At 40.4% G+C, this 2,203-nt stretch overlaps 1 protein-coding gene across 1 annotated transcript in view; it reads left to right on the top strand.

Annotated features, from left to right (window-relative positions):
- The first annotated feature begins 1,031 nt into the window (after nucleotides 1-1,031).
- LOC108770036 (uncharacterized) overlaps nucleotides 1,032-2,203 on the top strand; it is a 1,958-nt gene continuing 786 nt past the window's right edge. Inside the window, exon 1 of the mRNA XM_018521330.1 lies at nucleotides 1,032-2,120. Within this exon, the coding sequence (XP_018376832.1) occupies nucleotides 1,032-2,111 (1,080 nt within the window). The 3' untranslated portion in view covers nucleotides 2,112-2,120. The remainder of the gene's footprint in view (nucleotides 2,121-2,203) is intronic.

The following is a 2,203-nucleotide window of genomic DNA, read 5'->3' on the forward strand; positions in this document are numbered from 1 at the left end:
ATTCCTATCATTCGCAGACTCCACGTTGACACTCGCGTAAATACAGACGCACGGTTAACGATGCACGCATTTCAGCCTATAAGTATCTTAAACGAAGGTAATATGCGTGGTGCTGATCCTAATGGCTTTTATTATAGCACTTCGTCCGCTTTTCCTTCGCTCACCACTCACTCTTTAGTGTAGCCCAAATTCGTCGCTTCACGAGAAAGATTAAAATAGCCCTCGCTTTATAATTATCATAAAGAGATGGAAATGTATATACATACTTACCCGCATACTTGCTTCAACTTATTGCGACAAAATTTTATAAAAATCTTAAAACGCACAATTTGTATTTGAATAAATTGTATTGATTTGTATACATGTACATATATTATATATATATATATATATACAAAATATATATAAGTATCAATATTTTTCTACTTTAAATCAAGGTCTAAGAAGTATACCAAGCAATTCTGTTTCGTATTATTATTATTTATTCCTTCCCCCTGCCGTTAAAAACAGATATCAGGACAAAAAAATTTTATGAAGACATACTGTAAAACATAAATTCTATTAATTAAAAGATATGTGGCTACACTAACATTCTGCAGTGTTCGTCATTTATAATATACGTACTTTATAATTAAATATATATACGTTTTATACGTATATTCTGTGACTATACTTTATTATTATTATTATACAGCAAAGCTAGAGTTTTCCAAAGAATTGAATTCACGAGGATCAAGGCGGAAATAAACGAGGAAACGAAAGCGACGATAAGAAACTTCAACCCACCGACGAACAAAAAGCAAGTACAAGCTTTTTTGGGGTTGGTAAACTGGGACCGAAGGTTCATTAGCAACTTGGCAAGGATGACTAGGCCAATAGATTAATTGTTACAAAAGGAAGTACGGTTTGTGTGGACAGAACGCGAGCAAGAGGAGCTTTCGAAGACATCAAGCAGGCCTTTAACCAAACTGAAAATCTGTTTCTCATATAACCGGGACATAGATTCGGAATTTTCATAGATACATCGAAAGATGGATTGGGAGCAAAATTTTATCAGTATCGCGAAAACGAAGAAGAAATATACACGATGGCATACGCAAATCATCAGTGAGGAAGAAAACACTGATAAAGGAACCAGATCGAGAACTGAAGATGAAGAGGAGGCTGAGGACCAAAAAACACAGGTGAAAAAGCCAGAGATAGTGGATGTGGAAATGAGCACCACTGAAGACGAGGAGCCGCGAAATGAGAATCACTTACAAAGAAAGGAAGAAAGCAGAGAAAGGATAATAGGCACGCGTGACAAATATGTAGTTCGAAAACAACACGAGGTAACGCTCAAGGCAAGAAATCACGCGGTAAACAGCCAGGAGAGTACCCCCAAGCTATCAGAAGGGAGAGGCAACAGCAAAACAGGTACGAGTCGAGCGCGAGAAGAGAGCTCAGTATCACGGAGCGAGTATACAAGCGAATATCGAGCGTCGGAAAATCCTGTGAATACTAAGAGAACGATATTAAAGCGACTATACGACCTGGCAAGCAACTCTCACGGTATAACGACTTGGAATACGGACGAAACAAGCTCTATGCTGATTAATCCAAGGGGAGCAATGGAAGCTATTCCCAAGACTATGGAGCCCATGACGTTAGAGATGATAGAGGCTCAGATTACCCGCGACATGGAGCACGACATCAAGGAAATTCGGTCGTATTGGGAAAGAGTGCGCGAACTCCGTACCACACAAGTCAAACTAGATCAAGTAAAAAAAGCTAACGCGAAATGGGAGGCTGATAGACAGATGGACCAAGACTCTGCAGAGCTCCTTCGTGAGATGTTGGCAAACGTAGAGGACGCAACCTACGTGCACCGGATGACAAATACTTTACCAATAAAGATCGATGGATCGGACAAGACACTGGGCAACTTAATGGTGACTGTGCATATAGATGACAACATGGAAGAGGAACTAAAAGACAAACGAATCCTATTCAACCTAGAATATGTGAACGAAAGTACGAGGTGCCATAGCATCCGAATGGAATCTCAAGACCACATGGAGGATGTTCGGAACACGGTAATCCAGCAGAAAGAACAGAAGGTGGACGAATAACAAGCAGAGGTAAGAGATTCGGTTACAACCTAATCGTTGGAGTCGGCCGGAACCTACCTTCCCGACCTAACCATTGGGGTCAGCCGGAACCT

Source organism: Trachymyrmex cornetzi, unplaced genomic scaffold (genome assembly GCF_001594075.2).
Source record: "Trachymyrmex cornetzi isolate Tcor2-1 unplaced genomic scaffold, Tcor1.1 scaffold99, whole genome shotgun sequence".
In the NCBI taxonomy this organism is placed as follows: Eukaryota; Metazoa; Arthropoda; class Insecta; order Hymenoptera; family Formicidae; genus Trachymyrmex; species Trachymyrmex cornetzi.